The sequence below is a fragment of the Seriola aureovittata genome, chromosome 9 (assembly GCF_021018895.1).
Source record: "Seriola aureovittata isolate HTS-2021-v1 ecotype China chromosome 9, ASM2101889v1, whole genome shotgun sequence".
Classification (NCBI taxonomy): Eukaryota; Metazoa; Chordata; class Actinopteri; order Carangiformes; family Carangidae; genus Seriola; species Seriola aureovittata.
In genome coordinates, this window is record NC_079372.1 from 23,970,514 (window position 1) to 23,990,327 (window position 19,814).

The following is a 19,814-nucleotide window of genomic DNA, read 5'->3' on the forward strand; positions in this document are numbered from 1 at the left end:
GATAGAAAGAAAGATCGTTAATATTTCCGATGAATTAAGAATCTATTTTTAAAACATAAAAAGATTTAGTTTTTACGGAGCCCTGTATGTTTTAAACCCTGTTTAAATTAATAGTATTTCATTTGATTTATAAATATTTTATCAAATTTTAAATTCTTACTTTTAATGTGTAATTTAAACACAGGATAAGTCAATGACTGTATCACTAATTTCAAATATTTATTTGCTTGTAGAACACTGTATACGTGTACACTATATATTGTTCCGGTGGCACATACAGACTCCATACTTTTGTTCCGTTTCCCTTAGTTCAGAAATCGATCGGGACCCTTTCGGGACCAGCTGTGAGGATGCCATTCGCGCAATGAATCATGGGAAGTCGGCGGGCTCAGGTGTCTATGATCTAGCTGCACCAACCAATCGCTTTTCATCAAACCCTCTGTCTCCTCTCTCTTTCTCTTTGATCTGGCCTTGTCGCCAGTTTCCTCGTTCCCGTCGCTGGAGTCAGTCGGTCTCCGTCAGAACCGAGATCCCGTCTGATTCCCCCGGTAAAAACCCGTTTAAATCCCGTCCGGTAACAGCGACGATACTCAGAGCTGTAAACTAACATTTAACTCAAAGTTTTATTTTTACAAAACCATTATCTTGGCTCCATTTCGTCTTCTACCTGCCTAAGAGAGACACCTGTCGCAACTCACCTGTCGCCGCCATGATGTCGGCGGGTCAGTAATGGCAGCAGACGGCAGAGCTCACCGGTAGAAAACAGGCGACAAACTGTGAAGACGAAATAAAAAACAGGACAACCGGGACCCTTAAGCGGGGACTTAGTACGTCATGGATTTACTGGATGCAGGACAGAAGTTCAGTCCAAGACAGGTGAGTCCAGTACCTGTAGTATCAACCTAGCTGTGACGTCACAGCTCGTACAGGTTTTTCAGTATCACCAGAGATTAAAAACAGAAACCAAGCACAAATGATTTCTCTTTAAAATAACTGAAAGTGTTAATAATTTAATAACAATGATGTGACTGACTGAGTGAGTTTAAATAGGTTTAAAGTGGTTTTCAGTACAAACTGTTCTGTTCCTATTGTCTGTACTGCTTTCCACAGAAGGTTTCACTGGTTTTGATGGTGGTTGTAAGATTTGTAGTTGTGTCTATATGATATATTATAACTGTTATGACTGGTTTCTGATGGATTCCAGTTAAACATATCAAACTTCATACATAAAACAAACTTATAATGCTTAAAAACAACAATTGAATACAAAGCTAATACAGTCTTTACCTTTTTCGTGTTAATTTCTAAAATTGTTGACAGTTTTCACTTCCTGTCACTGAGTTTATTCATGAATGATTTGGCAACAGTTTTAATAATGTAGTAATTTTTTTTAAATATTTTATAAAACAAATAATAAATAAATGAATAACTGCTGCAGGAAAGTAACTGTCTCCAGCTTCTTAAATTTTAATATATTCTCCACTTGTGTTTATTATTATGTCTTTGGATTGGTCAGACAAAACATTTACCCCAAACTATTTAATTGTGTCAGATTAATTGATACCAATGACAAAAAATAACTAATTCTTAGTTGCAAACCTAAATCAATGATGTTCTTTCAACCAGTTAAAGGTACACTCGTACAGAATGGGGAATCTTATTTTCATTACATTTTCACCCAGATATGAAAAGATGGGGATCAGTGTTATCTTAATGTTTCTGAAATAAGACCATACAATTTTCCAATATCAAAAAAGTCCAGATGCAACCAAGAAGCAACCGAACCATCTGGGGTAATTTTGCCCAGGAATATTAAACATGGATTCAACCACTAACTGCTCCACCTGCTGAGCCACAGCTGTCACAGATGTGAGTTAATACATCATATATATATATATATATATATATATATATATATATATATATATATGTGTGTGTGTGTGTGTATCTAATGAAGTGTACATGTGACCAAGATGAATTTGAAATCCTCTTCAGGAGGAGGTTTTAGGCTCATTCCAGTCAGAAGTTGAAAAGGCGTGTGCATCTGTCTCTCCAAGACTGTACATGCTCTTCACTCCTCCTGAAATAACCTCTGAATCTCACCATCGTTCTCTCTGTTGTGTCACAGTGATGGAAAAAAAGTGACTCCAGGGTTTTTTGCAAATGCTCACACAGAAGATCAGATTCATCAGTTAATAATTTGGTACACTGAAAATGTCTTAATGTGCATCACCACCTCCTCCTGGACTGGAGGAGAGCCAACCCTGATTTACACAAAGCCAAGAAAACAAAGAAGGACTGTAATCAGATTTATTCATGAGGCTTAGTGAAAGCATAACTGTATTAAATCCATAGACTGTAAATAAAGATAGATGTAGCCTCTGTGATCTCACCCACGGGCTCAGAGTGAGCTGCTCCACCATCACCATCTTGGCAGTATCTGACTCTGCATCTATCTCCCAGCTAATCCGAAAATGGGCAAAGAGGTGGGTATGTGTGGAGCCAAGACTTCGGTTCTTGCCAGTTTGTGGCAAGCATACGCTCACCCACCTGTCACTTAAAGCGGCCATGCCCTCAATTATACATAACTTTAAGCCTCAATAAAATGTAAACAGGTGAGTTATATAAAAATTTGCAATAGAAACCAAAACTGTTTTGTGTACCAGGCTGTCAACATGTTTATTTCTATAAAGTTGGACATTTCAACATGGGAGTCTACGAAAAGGGATTGACTCACTGTTGGAGTCAGACTCTAGTGGTCATTAGAGCAACTGCAGTTTTTGGTACTTAAGTGTTGGCTTCATTTTTCAGCCTCGGAGGTTGATGCTAGATTAAATCACACCTTTTTAGCTGGATAGAAGATTTTTAATTGTCTCTCATCTGTCTTGGTTTTCGAGGGCTACATGTAAAGTTAGGGACGGTCCTGTTCCACTCCAGAGGGAGGTGGTAATCCACAAGAAACTGACAAAAATACACAAAGATGAACTTGTCATAACAATTACAGTGTGCTGGGTTTCTATCAAATTTTATTTCTTCTCCATTGGTTGCATCTACATTTGCTTTTTTATGACAGAACCTCATCAAATTTGGTACAAATGTTCACTTGCACTCAAGGACGAACTGATTCGATTTTGGTGGTCGAAGTTCAAGATGTGACCTCACAAAACACCTTTTGACCGTAACTCAAGACTTCAAATAGTAAATAAGACCAAATTTCACAAATGGTTAATATTTTATATGACTCTGGATAAACTGGGATGTAACCATGAGGCAGTAATTCTAGTTTTAATATCAGATAATTTTCTGTCCAAGAAGCATGAAATGGCAAGGGGTGAATGAGGTATAAAAGGGTCCTGGGTTAAGGACATTTATACGTTAGCTTAGCATAGAGACTGGAAGCAGGGTAAGCGTCATCAAAAGTGAAAAAAAAATCCCTGTGCAACAACTCCAAGTCTGTCTCATTTACAGGTGTAGAAACAGAAATGTGAAAAGGAGATTTTAGCACTGGAGCTTTTTGTTGATACACAGGACATACAGCTCTGTCTCTAAGACAAACTCTCTGACAGTTTGGAGGCAGAGCTTTAATATTATACAAAGTAACAGGGTGTGGATCTACTCTTTCTTTAAGACACTGAATCAGAGGTCTGAAAGAGGGTGCAGGACGCAACACGCTGACATGTCGTTTATCAGTAGTGAAGACATTCCTGTCCAGCAACACCCTGCTTCACTTTGACACAGTTCAACAGGTTCGCACAGAGCAGCCTGAACACTGACTGACTGTTTGCCACCTCACATAAGTCTGAAGGGATCTGACGAGTGCAGTTTGGGTTTACCACACGTCACCAGGGCTGGGCCTGAAATGTGATATGAAACATACCTGTGTCAGTACTGATGCCAAAGCAAAGAGAAATATAAACATACTTCATCTTTCTTTTTAAGGTATAATATACAGGATTTACTTAAAAAACACAATGTGTAGACTCATAAAAAGATAGCCCCTGTAAGTCATCACTTATTACTCTGTGGAAATGTGTCATCTATCTGCAGAGACAGAGGATGTTTAAGGGCGTCCCCCTTTGGGCAATGGGTGTGTAGCCCCCAGCCAATAAGTACACACATGGTGTAAAGGCGGAGCTTGGGTTACAGTTGAGTCGCGGTCTCTCTCCTCTGCTCTGTCATGCATGTACTGTACAAAGAGCTGCAGGTCTGTGTGTCCGTCTGACCGAAAAGCATTCACACAACCTCCGGCAGTGCGGCTCCTTCTTGTAGCGTTGTGTGGAGTTGTGGGAGTGTTGTAACTGCTGTGAAACGATCATAAAATAACATTGTATTTCTCTGATTCCCTGCTTTGTAATTGCTAACACCGCCCCCCTCTCTCCATTCACTCAACCACCACGGCTGCTCCCTGTTTCTCTCTCACTCGTTGAGCCGAGGAGAAGGGTCCAACTCTGAATGGTGTGTTTACAAACAGCAACTGATAAATCCTGCGTATTGTACCTTTAATTAAAGATGCCTCAGTTCTCTAATATTAATTGTTGTCTAAACAAAAGCAGCCGCACTAGAACTTTGTCTAAATAACGTCTAACGTCATGCTAGCCATCGAACACGAAGTACAGCTGAGGCTGATGGGAATCTTAGTAGTTTTGTAAAGTTTTGGTCAAAGTGAAATTTTGCTGATGGTGGTATCTAGTCATGTAGAAAGTTTTTGTTTTTATTTGACAGGGCTTTGAAACATCTGATCACTCAGCATTGAAAAATAAGTTTTAAAACCATTTAGAATAGTGTCTTTCCAGAGGTAATGTCCCTTTTACTCAGTGTAATCCCAATGAAAGCTGCTGAGAACGTGCTGTGTCAGCATGTTGTAGCCAACACTGTTGTTTCCACAGTCAACACAGTTCAAAGGTAGGGATGGGTACCGAAACCCGGTATTAAACAGGCCCTGGGGCTACATTTTTAAAGACCAGAGTATCGATAGTCTCTCTCTCTCTCTGTGTCTCTCTCTCTCTGTCTGTCTGTGGGGTGGGGGCAGCTTTGTCATACGTTGGAGCGCCGTGCAGCACAGACACACACACAGACCCTGCTGTTTGTGTCAATGGCAGAGAGAGCTAAGCGTTTTGAAGTGTGGTTCAGTCTTTTGCGTGTAAGAGCGGAAACACGAGCGGTGTCTGGAAACATCCAGTGAAAGTCTGTTACACACAGATGGAAAAATGTACAGTTTACAGTCTTCAGCTGACTAGCTCGTAGTTCATCCGGCGTCGTGTCATGCGTGTTCTGTCTGCTGCAGCCTGGAGCCCACACACAGTAAATTCAATTATACAAACATGGGTTAATGATGAAAAGTAACCAATAGCCATCTGATTGTTACGGGCACGTTCTTTGTTCGTTTGCTAAGCAATGCTATGAGAAAATAAGCAATGTTAATTCTGTTCTTCATTTGTTTTAGTTTTTTTTACCGATAACAGTACCGGATCAATAAGTGGTATCAATAAGAGCAGTAGTACCGTTAAATTCTTAATGATACCCATCCCTATTCAAAGGTGAGTTTATCTTTAGGGGACAAATGAACAAACTCTTACAACCCCCACCCTTCCGGTCTTTCTCTTCGTCTACAGGACCCTGACTGGGATACGGCGCTTCAGTTCCTGCCGGCCTCAGACTCCAAGCACCTGGAGAAGAAACCGGGCCGCAGGAAGAAGCTGTGGATCGGAGTCGGTCTGGTGCTCGCGGCCGCCGCTGTGGCTCTGCTGACCGGACTGCTGGTCTGGCACTTCCACTGTGAGCTGATTTCAATAACCTTTATTCACACAGGCAGTGTTGTCAGGTTTGGCTGAGGAAAAGTAGCCCAGTCAGAACTAGAACCCACCCAGTCAGTGTAGAAGTGGCACAACTTTTTTTTGTCTATCCAGTATACTGTATATATCGAATCTGAGCTTAGATATCAGTATATTTAAATGTTTGTTTCTCTTCAAATTCTTGTGGGTAAATAAACATTTAAAGTCTTGACGTATATGAACAGATTTAAAGTTTAGTTGCCATGGATTCAGTGAGTTTTGCTGTGAGCTACAACATGAGCCATGTGCCAAATTTGCTTTTAGCAGCTCCTGTTTGTTCTGTGCCCATAAATATACAGACAACTCTCTGTGGATCACTGTGATACTGAGGAAAACCTAAAAACATGATAGTTCTGAATGAAGTTCTGCAGTTATAAAAGGCGCCTTTTTTCTTTAATGTCTGAGCAGGTTTATGGATGTTTATTTGAAATGGATATTAGAGATAATGATGTCCTTGGGAAGGGGAAGTTGCACTGGATCTAAAATGTGTGTTTCATATCTGTGTGTTCAGATTTGACGCTGATCTTTTGAAACTGTTTTAAAGTGTCCTACCTTAATATCCTAAAGCCAGTCAGAAACTATGAGGGCGATGATATGTTTTCATAGTTTTGTCTCTGTACCAATGCACTGGCCTGGAAATGAAATAATCTGAGGTTGATGAGGGCTGACCTTTAGCTTCAGCTCATAAATTATCATTAGGACATGTGATGTCAGATAAAGGGGAGGTTACATGTTTTAGATACAGACACAACAGGACCTCAGATTTATACATTTTCTTCTCCTAAGGAAAAAAAACAGTGAAGTATGTTGAGCAAGACTCAATCAACTTGATCTACTGAGGCGTGAAGTATAAACATCGCTGCATTGTTCACATACTTCATTGTCTGTTCATCAACCAGTTAGAGTACATCTGCAGCCAGTGGTTATTCTCATCACTGATGGTCTGTCAGTTACTTTCTGAATTGATCAGTGACGTGTTTTTATCAGTAAAATGGGTAGAATCATAGTTGTTTTTACTTGCAGCTGCAGCACAAACAGGCATGCACCAAAGTGCAAAGAGCTTTCATGAATAACACTGAATGTGAAGTGGTTTTCTTTTTTCTTTTTTATATAAGAAGCTCCACAGGTGACGTTTAACAAGGAGGACACCGTTTTAGTTTCTTGGTTAGTAGTGAAGGACTGATATTCGGACTGTAATCTTTGTGTTGATCTCTCCCGCTCTCTCTCCTTCAGTGCGTAACGACATCAGAGTGAAGAGAGTTTACATCGGCTCGATGGGAATCAATAACCAGCCCTTCCTGCTGGCACACGAAGATCCCAACAGTCCTCAGTTTACTAACCTGGCCACTCTGGTCAGCCAGCAGGTGAGACTTCACACGGTCCCAAAGCATCATGGGAGTTCTCCACACAATTGCTGCGGTCGAAAAGTAAAAATAATCTCCTTTCTAACCACTTTTCCCCGACGGCAAACATTGTTTCTACATTTATGTGGGTCTTGCAGGGTGACATTACTACAGTGCATGACTTTAAATGTTACTGTGGCAAGATATCTCCTTTCCTTTCGAAAAAGGAAGGTCCAGTGTTTCCTATGCTAAAGGAGATAAGACAGGAAGCATTGAATCTCCTTTCCTCACCATTTAGAGAATTGGACCAGCTCTTATCATGGCTGCTGCTCACATACTTCAGGTCATTTCACACCGTTAGGAACCTTCCTAAGAAAAAAAAAAAAGACTTTTCGACCGCAGCTCAGCTCTGTCACATGCTCCACTCTGAGCTGTGATATTCATGGTGGCTCTGATCACTTCTCCTCTGTAGCTTCCTCTGTTCTGTATTTGTTGATGTGACTGTGATGACATTCGACTGATATGATGATGATATGTGACCTTTGTCTCTTTCAGCTGAAACTGATTTACTCTAAAAACTCTGTGCTGGCCAGATACTTTAAAGGCTCCACGGTCCAGGCCTTCAGGTACGAGTCGTATTACAGCTGCAGACTTTCTCAATGATATAGAAACTTGATGAAGGTCCCTGATAGTATAAATGTAGATGTTCCATGATGATCCATGTCTTTTTTGATTATAAAGCAGGTCTAGGTTCTGTATTAATGTGAAAGTATCAAAGCGCTCAGACCACAGAGAAATGCTCACAGCCTGTATTCAGAAACTGAGCTTTGAAATGAGCTGTCAGGACTTTTATATCTTTGTGATGTCACAACAAAGCAGTCACTGCTCTCAGCCATGTCCCAAGCCCCGCGAGGATCAGAGCCTCCTCTCTTCTGATTGGCTGACTGACCTGTTGTTACTGAGCTCCAGAGAGAACCCTGAAAGAGAAGATGTAAAACTACACTGAGATGGTTTTTGGTTCTTAAAACAACAAATATATCTTCTTATGGATCAACACTTCAAATAAAATGAGGAAAATATGGACCTTTTAATTTAACACTTTCTAGGAAATACTTTTATAAAACATTGATCAGAGAGCTTTAGAGATAGAGTAAGGCTAGCTGTTTCCCCCTGCTTCCAGTCTTTATGAGAAGAGGATTTTGCACTCATAGATCTGGTTGTTTGTCATTGTGTAGTGAGGGTGAAGGCAGCAGTGACGGTGGCAGTGGCAGCATCGTGGCGTATTACCAGTCAGAGTTCGACGTCCCCGTCCCCCAGCAGACATCGCTGGACGAAGCCATCGAGTCTCTGGATCCGCCGGAAGGAAGTCAGCAGGGCCGACATGGACGAGTGATGCTGAGACCCACCGACGCCCTGAACGTCAACAGTGTCATCTCACGAGGTCTGAGAGCTCAGTACAAACATAGACTTTAGTTAAATGGGACAGGTTCGCCTTTCCAAATACAGTATCAAGGTTAGTTTGTCTGAGTTAGTACAAAACAAAAAGAGAATATTGAAAACAAAAAATTCAGATCAAAGCCTTTAGTTTTCACAGTGTGGATGGTCAAGGAGTTCAAGAGTAGGAAACTGTTTCTCTCTGTGGGAAAAATAAAGTTTCACTTCTGCACAAACCCGCAGTCAGCAGCTTCGTTTTCACTGCAGGAACTTAAAGACCCACAACTGAACATGCATCTCTACTCTCTCTGGTTCTGCTCATGTTTCCTCTGTTCTCTGCTTTGTGGACGGGTTCCTGAAGCTAAATATGAGCTCAGGAGGTGAAGCTTTGAACTGAAATATTTTCAGTCACCAGCAGAGGGCAGGCGAGTCACAGCGCAAAGCAAGAGGATGCATATTGAGTAACAAAGAAAAGAGATTTTAAAAGATTTAAAAAAAGTGTGAGATCATCCACACAACATGTAAAACATGAACTCATCTACTTCATGACGACATGGAAACAGCAGGAATACAGTCAAATGATCATGTTGGTAATAACTGTTATGTCAGCCAGATCAGATTAGAGGAGAAAAAATAAATAAGAAAAAGAGACAGCTCATTCTAAGTACATAAACATGGCTAGAAATCTGAGTTCTCTAGGATTCAAAATCACAGCAGCTGTGACACCTGTCAACATGTTGATATTCTGACTCATGAGAACCCCCATGTTTCCTAACATTGCCAGGCGAGGGCAATATCATGGTGACAAAACCTACTTGCCTGCCTTCATTAACATTCATCTTATACTCATATCTGAAATTGTTGTCATAAATATAGTGAAAATGTGTTCCAAGGTTTTCTTCTATCATTCTTCAGTATACTGGAGCGTGCTGTATATAATGATATCTGCTCTGTCACTACACTCAGGCCTGTTGGCTCAGTGATCCGTGACACTCGTCTTTTTGCCGACCAACCCTTGTTTTTTTTTTTTGTTTTTTTTTATTTGTATGGAAGAATTAAATCCAAGACCTGCTGATGAAACGGTGAGACAGACTAGATGTTTTCAAACTACTGTGATTATTTGTTGTGACGATGTGAGCACATCCTGTGTTCAAAACCAGTTTGACACCTCTCTGACATGAGGCCCTGTCGTCCTGCGGCAATACCTCTGCTTTACAAGGTCAACACTGTGATAAACTGCTGAATTCCTCTGCTCTCTGACTGAGGAGTTCCTTTCAGATTGTTTTGATTAGCGTCAGTGAGAGGTTCAGTTTTCACTGTCATTTTTCCTTTTGTGCAGCACTGTAGCAAAGAGAGCAGCCAGAATAAAAAACAGCAGGCTGGTTTAGATTTTTATGTCAGACTTAGGGTTATCGTTAACCATCTGTACAAACTGTCAAAGTGTCAAAATGCTGAATCTGCAAAATGATTTATTTTCACAGCTATAGATCCACGCATGTCAAGATCCTCTTTTGGTAAGAACTCTTAATATTTATTTGTGGAAATTATTTAGATTTTTTATTTTCAAGTTCTTTTCAGCTTTTAAATCTTATTGAAAATTCATATATTCATATAATAATTTCACACAAAATGTGTCTCAAAACAGGCTCCAACAAATAAATAAAACAACTCAATTCATGTTAAACAAATTATTGATAAATATTTTGAAAGTACAACAACAGTGTGTAAAATAAAAATTCTGTGAGTCAGAATCCTTTCAGTTTCACTTTGTTGCTGTGAGTTATATTTTTAGATGAGGGGTCAGGTTTTTAGTGGGATTTATGTTTTATAGCCAGACTTTTATATTTTCAGAGAGAGAGTCCTTCAACATCCACGTCAAGGAAGCGGGAATCGTCCAGTCTCCGGGGTTTCCAGACTCTTCGTACCAACCAAACGTCTACCTGCAGTGGAGGCTTCGGGCCGACCCCCGTCACCGGGTCCGGCTGGACTTCCACACCCTGATCCTGGAGGACGACTGTCAGCAAGACTTCATCAAAATCTATGACTCCCTGGCTCCGATCGAGAACCGCGCTCTGACAGAGTGAGACCAACTTTTACTTTTACTTACTTTGATTAACTTTTAAACAAGTTTGCTCACTTTCAATCAGCAAACCAACTAGCCTGGAGAGCTGCTGTGGCTGGTTAGTGTTAGCATGTCACTGGTTAGCTTGCTAGCTACAGTAGCTAACCAACCAGCCCTGCGTAGTCATTACCTGATGACATTAATGCCATGGATTGCCATAAATCTGTCAGCGCCCTCTCGTGGACTAACTTACTAACTGCACAGATATCTGGTGTTTCTGTTTTATATGTTCGTTATTGGCTGAAATAAACCCCGGTCCTTGTCCTTGTCCTCTTCAGACAGTGTGGATACCCTCATGGCTCCCTCTCCTTCTTGTCCTCTGGGAACGTCATGTTGTTGACTCTGGTCACCAGTGAGGAGAAACACTTCCCCGGCTTCAGAGCCAACTACTCCCAGATTCCTCTGACTGAACAAAGTACGACAGGTAACACACTGTAAACAGTAATCAGAGCAGAACTGAACCTATTCCCCCATTAAGGAGAAAAAAGTATGAAAATGTGAAGAAGCTTTTGTGGATTGTCTTGTGTCACATTTAATTATGTTGATGCTGGTATGTAAGGATCTATATAATATAATGTGATGTAATAGAATGTAGATAACAGATTCTTGAAATGAGTTCATTTTTGTCTGAAGCAGGTAAAATCATTTCAGACGTGTTCACTGGTTTCTGAGAAAATTTCAAAGTAAAATTTGAGATTTTTGTATCAGTTGTTTTACAATATTTAATGTCATTAGCCCGACTTCCATTATTTCAGTGTAATCTCTGACCCCCGACCTCCCTGTGGAGGATATAATGTCTGACGTGTTTTGCTGTCCAGAGTGTGGAGGTACGCTGACGGCAGAAAAAGGCTCTGTGTCTTCACCTTTCTTCCCCTCCAACTATCCACCTCAGACCACGTGTGTCTGGAACATCAAGGTAAGTCCAAGTTATTGTTCTAATGAGAACCGTTTACTAGCACCCTCTAAAGGCTGCAGTAGTCAGTACACTGCAAGTAAGAACAAACAACATATTATTCTTTATTACCAGTAGTGTAGCCAAAAGTATAGTTTGTGCTCAGGTTAGTGTTTGAAGAAATGTCATGGGGTCATTAAGATTTAAACGTTTTTATGCTCTGCAGAACAGGAATGTGATGAGGACATTTCATGACAATCTAACCATTACATTTTCATATGTCTTATATATTAATGTCTATTTTGGCCTGATATCGGTACTAAAGAAGTGGTCAGGAGGTTACCAAAATGATTAGGATTCATCTTGTGGGGAGGATGAATGTCCATAAACTGATATAAATTCACCATGTAATAGTTCACAGTTAAATGCATGAAAGATAGGATCCTCCATATAGTGACAAATTGAATAGGTGAGTAAATAAAAACATACTTCATAAAAACATAACATAAATATAATGTCGAGAGATTCATGCAACATCATAAAAATCAGGTTGTATGAAAGAAGGAACTAGAAGGTGTATATATACATGTAAATATTCATATTTCTACTTATGCACAACTGTCTGGAGCTGGATAGAACGCCCTAAAATAAATCTTAGAAGAGGGGCCTATTGAAAAATACATAGAAAACTATTTACTAAAGATATCTAGAGAATATTCAGTGTCAGGAATCATAGAAACATGTTCAGAAGAAGTTCATCATTTCGTCCCTGGTGAGTGGACACCAGCTGGTTAGACACACAGCTGGTGTCCACTCACTGTTTTTAATGATGTATATCTCATTTCCCAGGTGATTTATTTTTTTGATTCTTTTTCAGGTCCCGGAGGAAAAGTTTGTGAAGGTTCAGTTCAACAAGTTTTCCCTGGGAAATCAAAGTAACCAGTGTCCCAATGATTACGTCGCCGTCAACAATCAAAGGTTTTTTTCCCTCTTTGGTTTCTTGAACAACTTCCTACAAATTTCTCTATCATCTCTATCTGGTCATTGTCTCACACTCACTCATGTTCCTGTCCAAGTGGAAAATGATCTCGTGGCTTATATTTGTTCATCAGCTCTTAGGACTTGAGAATCTTGAATATGATTTCTGTGACTTGGACTTGAATTGTTGGATTTTGAGACTATACCACATGTGGCTTAGACACAGCTGTTAATTAACATGTGACTATGGTGACTTGGACAAGACTGCGGTGACAGACCTGACTGAGAAGACTGGGACATGATGTCAATGACTTGTTCTTGGCCTCAATGACATGGATATGACTTTAATGAATCGTTGTTTTAAGATTGGGAAAAATCATTGTTTTGCAAGTCTCAAGTCTTGGCTGGGACGTCCAAAGTCAAGACCAAAAATTTCCAAGCTATGACCAGGTAACCTAAAGTGTGATGCTATTAGGAACAGCAGCAAGTTTGGGCTGATTTCACAGCCTTGTTTTACTAGTGAAACAAGAGCAGAACACACAAGTGAAGATCTCACCTGACCATGACTGTGATTTTACATTTGTAATCTTTGATGACTTGAGACTGGATGTCTGGATGCTTGTCTACATCACTGGTTCCTCATTGATGCTGCATTAAATATTTGTATTATCCTGTATTGATCAACAGAACCACTCTGCACAACAGCATCACCTTCCTGTCTCTTTGTGTTGTAGACTATGTGGCAGGAAGTTAAAAAGCACAGTGATCACCAGCCTAAGCAACAGCATGACCATCAAATTTAACTCAGACTCGTCCTACGTTGACCAGGGTTTCACCGCCGAGTACGAAGCCTTTGTCCCGACCAACCGTAAGACCCAGCGGCTACACATTCTCCAGCACGCCTCCAGTTTTTTAGATTGATTCACCTGCTGCACTGCTTTTTGTGTTCGTTGTGTGACTGTTTGATGTTGTTAATCAGCTTGTCCAGGAAGGTTCCAGTGCACCAACAACCTGTGCATCAACAAGACTCTGCAGTGTGATGGCTGGAACGACTGTGGAGATGGTACTGACGAGGACAACTGCAGTGAGTCCAAACCTTGACCGATCAAACCCAAAACATACAACATCTGTGGATATATGTTGTTTTAATAAAGTACAAAAAGAATTCTTATTAACAAAATATCTTAACTCCAGGTCTCCAGCTATAGCACCAAATGTGGATTAATCCGCCGCTGAAAATATTCTCTGAAAAATGAACAATTTCCTCCTGTTTATTTGATTAAAAAACTACAATAAGCAGCTGTTTTAGGAAACTACTGAGCTTTTGTAAAATGAAACAATATATTTGTGAGGTGTTTTTACATCTTCAGTAGGAACCAGTTGACTCGGGGCTGAGAGCCACAGACAGATGAGAGAAGTCAGAAAGTGAGAGAAACTAACACATGATTTTTCTGTGTGTCAGCGTGCGATGCGTCCCAGATGAAGTGTAAAAATGGACGCTGTAAACCAAAATTCTGGGAGTGTGACGGGGCTGACGACTGTGGAGACAACACAGATGAAGAAAACTGTGGTGGGTTCAAGTGAACTTTGAATTAAATACAACTGTTGAGTTAAACTCCAGACATAAAGACATTCATGTGCACTGAGGGTTTAGTGGATAAAATGACATAAAAATAATAAACTAAAACTCATTGTATACTCTCATACTGAAGTTTAAGCTATAAACGGTTGAAGATCTCACTGCTGATGGCGTTTCTTTTCCTTCGCAGTAAAATGTAAAACAGGAGAGTTTTCATGCAGAAACGGCCGCTGTGTCCCCAAAGAGTTGAAGTGTAACGGAGAAGACGACTGCTCTGATGGATCTGATGAGTCCAAATGTGAAAAGTGTAAGAGGAAAAACTGGTTAAGCAAATATCTGGAAAAGGCTCAGCTGGACTGTGCTGAGAGCTGATCCCTCGTAATACACACATACGTACATGAATATTGGAGCAGTAGAAAAAGTAAACAAAGCTAGAGCACATAAAAGGAGGTGGTGGAAGGAGCAGTAGTAGCAAATGATGTTAGCATGAGGATAGGATAGGTGAATATGTTGGATGTTATTACTTAGCTGGTTGCCAAGCAGCCCAATAATGCGCCAATGATTTTGATGCTTGAGTGGAGCAGCTGTGGTCAGTCAGCTAATGAAAGTGTATAATTGAGGACGTGGCCTCTTTGAGCGACAGACAGATTAGCAAAGAGTTAGGGGCGGAGTCAGACATTGCCAAGATGGAAATTGCAGAGCAGCTCATTCTGAGCTTCAAATTGCACCAGAAACCTGTGGGTGTTGTCATGGAGTCTGCGTTCATCTTCATTTACAGTCTATGGTTGGAACAGTAGTAATACTAGTGATACACTTGTGTGGTCAAAGAAGACATTTTAGTTTTTGTTCTGCAGTGACTTCACGCCTACATTGACGCATTAGAGAGAAAAAATTTTCGGTACTGACTGATGATGTCAGTGCTGTCATTTGATTGGGGCTGGCACCAAAAATGGTTCATTAAATCACTTCAATTTCCAAAAGCTTAACAGGAAGTTTTGAGTTCCTTGCTGTAGCTCTTATTCTGTGGGATCCATTTTCAGTGCCAGTCCTCATACTGTGTCTCCTGTCATTCAGCTCTGGTGCTGCAGCAGTGTTCAGAGTTCACCTTCCACTGCAAGAGTGGACGCTGCATCAGTAAACTGAACCCAGAGTGTGATGGAGAGCAGGACTGCGAGGACGGCTCTGATGAGGACAACTGCCGTATGTTTCCCCCACACACACACACACACACACACACACACACACACACACACACACACACACACACACACACACACATACATACATACATACATACATACATACACTAACACACACACATGTACACAAACAGTGCAGTGTGACATCAGTGGTAACCTGTGTATGTCTCCATGTGTGTCTCTTGTCTGTGTGTTAACGTGTGTGTGTTTGCAGAGTGCGGGTCAAGGCCGTACCGGAGTTCTCGTATCGTGGGCGGTCAGGCGTCAAGGGAGGGCGAGTGGCCCTGGCAGGTCAGCCTCCACATTAAGGGCACGGGGCACGTGTGCGGAGCGTCGGTGCTGAGTCGCCAGTGGGTGCTGACGGCCGCTCACTGCGTCCAAGACAACGGACCAAACAAGTAGGAGCTCCTCCATGAACCATCAGAGCTGTTTGAATAGTTCATCAAACCAAACTGAAGTGAACAAGCCTTAAAGAATATTCCTGAATTGATTCCACTGCATTCTCCTGCAGCTGTCAGCTCTGACCTCATGACTGTGTGTTGATGCAGGAACTCGCAGGCGGACCAATGGGAGGCCTTATTGGGTCTGCACGTGCAGAGTCAGACCAACGAGTGGACGATGAGGAAGAACATAAAGCGGATCATCGCCCACCCCGACTACAACCCTCTGACCTACAACAACGACATCGCCCTGATGGAGCTGGACACCGAAGTGACCCTCAACCAGAACATCTGGCCCATCTGCCTGCCCTCCCCCACCTATGACTTCCCAGCAGGCCAAGAGGCGTGGATCACCGGCTGGGGAGCCACCAGAGAGGGAGGTGCGTTTTTCATTTGCTGAACACTCGCTGTCTGAAAGTTTCTGTGATGTGGTTCATGTTTTTAAGTTTGTCTGGAAAAAAAACAAAAGAAAACATTTAGGTTTTTAGCTTGAGCAGCGATAGCCTGAGCACACTCACAGAAACTGAATAACATCTAGAAGAAGTCACACGCACACTGCAGTGATGGAGATGTATTAAAAACTCAAGCCAAAGACGTTTTATAGAGCAAATATAAAGTTAAACAATTAGAAACAACAATACAGTCAAGGTCTTAAAAATATGCTTAAATCTCAGATCTGTTTAATCCCTGACATGTATTGGTGAAAAGTGGGTAAAGACTAACAGGAATTCTCTCAGCAGCAGGGTCTAAGGTGCCAGGTGACATCACTTTACTATGTTACTCCAGCACAAGCTAGAATTAACTTTAAATTTGGGTTTCAATATGATTTTTGTGCAAGTACAGCGGACATTTAAACCTATTTAAACAGAATCAGTTGCGAACACGGATTTTAAATTATACCTGCTTTGTCAGGCGTCACTGCGACCATCCTGCAGAAGGCGGAGGTTCGGATCATCAACAGCACGGTGTGTAAGAGTCTGATGAATGATGAGGTCTCAGACAGGATGTTGTGTGCTGGAGTCCTAAAAGGAGGCGTGGACGCCTGTCAGGTACAGTTGACTAAAATTTCTAAAATTCTGTTTTTGTAATTTCTTTGTCATTACGGTGTACGGAGTGTAGCTTGATGAGGGGAAAAATTAATTAAAATATTTTAGCATTTCCAGCGACAGCTCCAGCTGGGGACGGGCCACCAAAAACAGGGACCAAAAACTGGTCACCGTACTTTAGAAGTATTCTCCAGTGGCCTTATTCAGTCGTGATTGTGCCATATTTACCTGCTATTGAGAGTTCCAGTGTGCAGAGATCTGAATATCCTGATAGCTAACAGTTATTGCTATAATGTGTGAACAATGCATGACCTCTCCTAACTCAGGAGACTGTAGGATTTTGTTATTTTTTTGCCATTCTGCCCGCATTGAGAGAACGTAGCAAAACTGAAGCCTTAAACGTCAAGGAAACGGGGCATATAGGTGTTGAGATCTTACCCTGAGTCTAACTTGTTCTACAGCCTGTGAATGTCACCATCCTTTATTTCACTCCCTCTTTATGACTCAACGAAACACTCGCTCACTGTTCTGCTGTAACTTTCCTCTCTGACCCTCTCAGGGTGACTCCGGTGGTCCGCTGTCCGTCACCGGCCCCGGTGGGCGGGTCTTCCTGGCTGGTGTGGTGAGCTGGGGCGACGGCTGTGCTCGCAGGAACAAACCTGGTGTCTACACTCGAATCACCAAGTACCGCAGCTGGATAAAGGAGATGAGCGGAGTGTAGCTGCAGAGCAGCAGACGGCCTCTCTGGATTACGGGTATTTCTCATGTATATTTATGACTGGAGGTGAATGTTGGATGTGATAGTTTTTATTTTTTTATGTTTTTCAAGACAGAATAAGATCAATGTTCACAGCAGAATCATCACCCTCAACCGCTCTTTGCTTCTACAAGAAAAACACTTCGGAAAAGCTTCATCTCATTCAGTAAATACATAAAACTTTTGAATCAAGGTGTGATCATGTTGAGAAGCAGGGATATTTTCAGGTTGAAATTTTGCTATGAATTACTTTGTAGGAGTAAACTCTATTTTTCCATTTCATTTTTAAATGAAACACTTCCTCTTGAACAGGTGAGGGTTACATTAAAACACTGAACTCTGTCACACACTCTGAAAATAATGGTTCACTTCAGGACCTCATTCTGATCGTGGTTTAACTTCAAGCTAACGTGATGTTAGCTGGCTGAAATGATTCTGTTCGTTCTCACCATTTCCTGGCTCCTAAACACACATGGAGAGGTTTGATTTACTAATGTTGAATGAAGGGAAATAGTGCTCTTACTCTGAATGGCTGAGTGCTGATCATGTGATGTATGTTAAGAGACAACACTTTTTACTGTAGCTTTTCAATACATAACCTATTCCATACATATTCCAACTACGCTATAAAATACAAAAAAAAATCAAATCAAATCAAAAATCAACACTGAATTCAGTAATCAGTCTTATATATAATTTACATATAAATTGTGAAACTTGCTCAGATCGAACTAAATCCATTACAGCTGTGTAAATTTTTTGCTTGTGAAGTTATGGATTCAAAATGTCATACATTTTATTGTTTTTATTACAAATTCAACAAAATTTAGTTGAATATATTTTTTTTTTCTCCTCCTACCTTGGATTTGCTGTTTATCTAATGTATAGCCTATTTTATTGTCTATACATACACATTTACTCTTTTTCGTGTGTTTCATCATTAGATTGCGTTTCTGCCAATAATACAAAGGCATCATTTGTATCTGAAAATAAGACATGGTTGTTTCAGCAGTTGTGAATCAGCTAAAGAATCCAGTCGTCTGTCAAATGAACAACAATTAAATCAAACTAAATAATCCATGTGTGACGAACAGGGACCAAGTTCCTGTGTGATCCTTTGCAGCAAATTACGTAGAAAAAACTAAAATAACCTCTAAATACCCCTCTAGTATCCAGAGAAACTGTAAAGTTTCATGAAGCTTTTGTTATTGAGCTCCTCAGGGAAACCAACATTTTTACCATGTTGTCAAAATTCACTACAACAACGAAGCTATAGCATAAAAATGAACCCTTAAATGTTTCTTGAATCTCTGTTTGTATATGGCGCTCTCCAATATTTGCTTTGCACTACAAAACAGAAGGAGGGCGCTGATTTTTCAAAGCAAACAAACCAAAAAGTTGCAAAAGTTTGAGCAAAAATAAATGAATAAATAAATATTTGTATTTATACAATTTATTAAGCTACATTAGAGATTTAAAAAAAAAAAAAAATAATAAAATCTTTTGCCTTGTGCTCTTTGTTAATGTTTGTGCAGCACTCCCTTAAAGCAGCTGTTTTTGTTACAATTGTTGTTTTTTGTATTCATGTTTTGGATGTTTCTGCTGATTGTATTTATTTGTACAGTGTTTATATAACAGCTGGGTGTTTGGAGCTTGACTTGCGTTTGTCCTGGTTACACTTTGCGTGGGTTTTATACAATAAGATCAAAGGATGTCAGCATTGTTCAAATGAATCTGTTACTTTAATTTTCCTCAGACAGTGACATTGATTTCTTTGCTCTAGCAGCCGCTCACCACTGAGTGAAGTACACACAGAGGGAACTCAAATGCGACTTTGACTGTAGGCATCATTATGTTGTAGTTTAGTTTCGTTGGGTAATTTAAACTCATTTTAAGATTTAACAAATGGGTAATTATGAATGTGATGAACTGTGGCTGAGACTAGCCAATACTTAGGTTTGGAAGTACTTGTATGAAGGCTAATTTATACATTTATACATTTACAGAGATGTATACATGTTCTTGTTGTTTTCAATGGAATTTAATGTTTCTCTTTTAGGAGTAACTACCAAATCTCATGCAATAAAATCACTGATAACCGAAATAAACATTGACACATAGTGGCTCTGTTCTTGTTTCTTTGAGGAACAGTAAAATGAACTGATACACCACGACAGTCTGTAACAAACTACA

General features: G+C 40.5%; 1 protein-coding gene across 2 annotated transcripts; it reads left to right on the top strand.

Annotated features, from left to right (window-relative positions):
- Positions 1–322: 322 nt before the first annotated feature.
- Positions 323–19,741, top strand: LOC130175485 (suppressor of tumorigenicity 14 protein homolog). Of its 2 annotated transcripts, none has more exons than XM_056386004.1 (19): positions 323–876; positions 5,613–5,775; positions 7,065–7,195; positions 7,730–7,800; positions 8,410–8,615; positions 10,090–10,122; positions 10,460–10,688; positions 11,009–11,145; positions 11,549–11,646; positions 12,500–12,600; positions 13,335–13,468; positions 13,580–13,684; positions 14,063–14,170; positions 14,370–14,486; positions 15,254–15,379; positions 15,593–15,776; positions 15,927–16,198; positions 16,731–16,867; positions 17,424–19,741. In XM_056386004.1, the coding sequence occupies exons 1-19, from the start codon at positions 835–837 to the stop codon at positions 17,583–17,585; spliced, it is 2,556 nt and encodes an 851-aa protein (XP_056241979.1). In that variant the 5' UTR covers positions 323–834; the 3' UTR covers positions 17,586–19,741. The 2 variants fall into 2 exon arrangements, with proteins under 2 accessions (XP_056241979.1, XP_056241978.1); XM_056386003.1 differs by having other exon boundaries at positions 324–876; positions 11,009–11,154.
- The last annotated feature ends 73 nt before the right edge of the window (positions 19,742–19,814 follow it).

Excerpts from the sequence above, each read along its gene's own strand:
- LOC130175485 (XM_056386003.1), top strand. The coding sequence starts at position 835 with ATGGATTTACTGGATGCAGGACAGAAGTTCAGTCCAAGACAG. Across the intron at positions 13,469-13,579 it reads AGCCTTTGTCCCGACCAACC|CTTGTCCAGGAAGGTTCCAG; the intron begins GTAAGACCCAGC and ends GTTGTTAATCAG. Across the intron at positions 16,868-17,423 it reads GAGGCGTGGACGCCTGTCAG|GGTGACTCCGGTGGTCCGCT; the intron begins GTACAGTTGACT and ends TGACCCTCTCAG.